The 3,847-nt window shown below is 42.8% G+C and overlaps 1 protein-coding gene across 1 annotated transcript in view; it reads right to left on the reverse strand.

Moving 5' to 3' along the window:
• Window positions 1–2: 2 nt before the first annotated feature.
• Window positions 3–3,847, reverse strand: part of LOC110302357 (putative gamma-secretase subunit APH-1C) — a gene marked incomplete at its 3' end in the record, with an annotated part of 12,403 nt that continues 8,558 nt past the window's right edge. The window contains exon 5 of the mRNA XM_029481961.1: window positions 3–91. Within this exon, the coding sequence (XP_029337821.1) occupies window positions 3–91 (89 nt within the window). The remainder of the gene's footprint in view (window positions 92–3,847) is intronic.

The following is a 3,847-nucleotide window of genomic DNA, read 5'->3' on the forward strand; positions in this document are numbered from 1 at the left end:
AGGAGGATGTACCACTTATTCTTCTCACAGCCATCAAAGAACACAACGCCCCAGAACACGTGCAGCATTATGATGACCAGTGTCATGAAAGCTGAAAGACATGTCAGCAGTTAGGGGCCAGGCCTGCAGACAGCAGACACCAAAGCCAGGGGAACCCCACAACTGCTCACCAGCTCTGAGGGGCCCCTGGCTGCAGTGGCAGAATCTGGCCACCAGTGCCCAGAAGTGGCTTTGAGAGGAACTCTGAGTTAACTGTCAAAGAAGCATATCTTTCTGGAAGAGGGGTGCAGCCTTTGTAGCAGCTATTCCTCTAGAATATGGACCTGGTTGACAAAAACCCAACTTGGATTTGGTTTTCAAGAAGGTTCCCTGAGATATGCAATGAGATTAGTATAAAATCTACACAGCTTATTTTCAATTAGCCTGTAGCCCTACCTAAGGTGAATTTTCAGGTCTAGCCATTCTGAAGAGGACAGTTCCTAAGGACCGATGGCTGCCAATGTTGTGACACTGAGACCACTTACCTGAGTCAAAAAGACCAAGGGAATTCTTTTTATGTCATAGTGTTTCTTGATGTCAATCAAATGTCAAGGGAATTCCCTACCACAGGCATTTGGCATCTAGCTGGCAGCCTTTGCTCACCCTTCTCTAAGGACATTGCCATGGGTGCTAAGATCAGCTAAGTGTGCTCCCAGGGCTAGCTCCTAGAGTCCAAATGCTCTTACTGGTGACATTTTCCAGACTGTTCTTATTCCAAACAGTGTTATCCTGAAAGTTTCAGACAAGTATTCTCAGGACCTCATTGACCCTTATCTTGCTTCTAAAGTCTATGTCTGAATGTCTTGATCCTTCCTGCTAAGAAATCTGATGGACTGACTTTGCCTCCATTGTTAAGTCAGACATCTCAGACTAGCATTGAAGGCCCTCAACAGTCTAGACCCAAATGACTTTAACAGGACATCCTCTAGGAATTTTCAACTGCACCCTTATGTCAGAAACACAGAACTTGTGCCAGGTTTGGAGGTGCAGGACTCAGGAGGTAGAGACAGAATTAGAAGGCTCATAAGTTCAAGGTCATCTTTGATTTGCTTAGGAGATATTAAGTCATATAAAGTAGAGTTTAGCTAAGGGAGCACTTTCTCCAAAATACCACAAAGGTAAGTAGTAACCAGGCCTGTCAATCGTGAAGAAGGCTAGGATGTGTTTGTTTACCAGGACTGGCCAGTGTAGGCTCTATTCCCAAGACAACAGTGACAAGCCTGACTTAAAACCAACCATTATGCCTATTTTCATATCAAAGAACATGCCTATAACAGACAGCCCAAGGAGATAACACAGGGTAGCAACCACTGACAAATTCTTATAGGTCATAAAGCTCACATAGTTCTCTTCTTGAGAAAACATAATTCTAACAGATGGGCAAAATGACTCCTGGTCACAACTATTTGAAAAAACAAACAACACTGGTGTACTTAAAATAATTATGGCAATATCTTTAGTGTATAAATCTCTCATCTGCTAAGTCTCCAGATTTACACTATCCTGTCTCTGTTTACATTGTATAACCTATGAGAGGAGTGTTTAAGAATGACAGCATATATAAAATGCATAAGCCTAAGATGTACATATAAGTTAGGGAGGTCTACTGTTTGAGGCTGACTCTTCTTCAGGCATTAGCCAGAGCTGGATTATAAAGAGCTGGATTATAAAGGAGCACTTGTTTATTAATCTCTAACTATAGAGAATAATTTCTCACTGGAAAGACCCAATGCTGTAACAGTGGCAGGAGGAGAGAACTGACTCCCACAAGTTGTCCTCTGACCTCCACACATATGCCATGATACCCAAAATTATGTTCTCAAATAAATCTATCCTCTGTGCAGCCAGCAAGTTCATCGGCTTAAAAATCTTTGACTTTCTGAGGTCTATAGCATACAGTTCAGATCCTCTAAATCTGGCCACAAGTTAAGGGAAAGTGTTAATGGATCATGTTTCTTAATGTTGCCTGTACATCTCCATGTCAATTACCTTTGCAAATATCCAACTCAGCTCCATTCCCATATAAAATTAGACAACCTTGACTTACAGTTGGCCATTAGGCCCATCCCATACCAAAGAACCTGCCTTTAACAGGTAGCTCATGGTGCCAGTATAGGGTGACTCCCATCATTCAGTCCTAGCAGATCATTAAGTCATCTGTGCTCTCATTAGGAAAAGCCTAATTCTGTCAGGTGGGCAAGATGACTCTAGGTAACAACTCTTCAAAAAGAACAACCCTGGTGCACCTAAGGAACACTTTTGGCAATGTCTTTGCTATATAAATCTCCCAATCGCCCAAGTTGCTAGACTCGTGTCTTGTCTTCAAGTGTAACCTGGGGTTAGGATGCCAAGGAGATTTAAGGTTGACAGTGTATGTTGAATGTGTATGCCTAACGTCTATATAAGCTGGTAAAATTTCCTGTTTGAGGCTGGCTCCCTTTTGTGCATTAGCGGGAACAAGTCATACACTGTCATTAAGGAGTAGCTGTTTCCTTCATCAATCTCTAAAGTGTGCAGAGTAATTTCTTACGGGTAATGCATATTGACTCTATGCCACAATACAATAAATTACAATGTGAATGCTTCGTCTAGAAACCATGCCATGCAGCCACCCTGAAGTGATCACTGTGACTCTCTTTAGCAGAGATGTGGGTAGGTTGCAAGGGGAGGTTCAGGAGGGACCCGGCACTGTAGAGCCAGAACTAAACAGAATTGGCTGTTAAACAGGCCCACAAATGCCAGGGTTCCTAATACACACAGCCAGCCACACAGTCACAGAGCCACATGGGTTCTAGCTGAGGTTGTTGAGGAAGGCTAGACTAGTAAAGCTAAAAGTAGGGTGGAATTTTCCCTTTCAAATGCTTGTAATGCTGAGTTTAGTTTCATGTAATGCTTAATGACTCTAGGCATTCTTTCTTCATTTTTCATTTTCTTTAGACAGTGTTTCACTATGTAGCTCAGGCTGACCTTGAACTCGTGGGGATCCATCTGCCTCTGCTTCCCCCACTCCCAAGTCCTGGGATTAAAAGTATATATGCCACCATACCCAGCTTTTTGGTCATTGCTTCTGTCCTGTCTGAAAGTACTGGAAACTGAGGCCTGTAGGGCCTCTTCCTTCTACTTGGAGCACCCCTCCCTGCAGCCCTTTCCTTTGTTGGCCTTGGTTATTAATCATCTTTAAGAAATTTCTATTCAAATGGCACTTCCTCCATAAACTTGTATTTACTTTTCAGTAAATATTTTTAAGTGCCATCCAGTAAGAAAGGTCTCCATGAGGCTCTGGGGATGGCCATGAACGAGATAGCCTTAACTTTTGCTTATATCATTTAGCACACAACTGGGACAGTAGTCACATCAGTCACTCACACCTGAGGTACATATGACAAAGGCAGAGACCTTTCCTGTTGCCATGTGAGTCCATGCCTGTCTTCCTCTCTGTAACATCTACATTATTCTTTGTGTTTGCTTTTATTCCACCATGGGCAGAAGGCATGGAGAAACCTTTAATAGTTATTTACAGAATATATAGTTAAATAATGGAAAGGACTTGTCCCCAAGTGTTAATGAGTTAGGATATGATATGACTTGAACTTGGAACGCCAATCCCATACTACCTTCCCTAGCAAACTTACAAGAAATGGCAGAATCTAACTCACTGCTGGCCTGCTCCATAGATAACAAAGGACAAACGTGTTCATTTCATAAACTATGCCTGTCTGTAACATAAAAATCCATGTATAGACTTCCGGCACCCTCCCAGCCGGAGGACAGAGACCTGCCCTGCAGAGAGCGCCATCTTGGCTCCGGG

This window comes from Mus caroli, chromosome 9, assembly GCF_900094665.2.
Source record: "Mus caroli chromosome 9, CAROLI_EIJ_v1.1, whole genome shotgun sequence".
Classification (NCBI taxonomy): domain Eukaryota; kingdom Metazoa; phylum Chordata; class Mammalia; order Rodentia; family Muridae; genus Mus; species Mus caroli.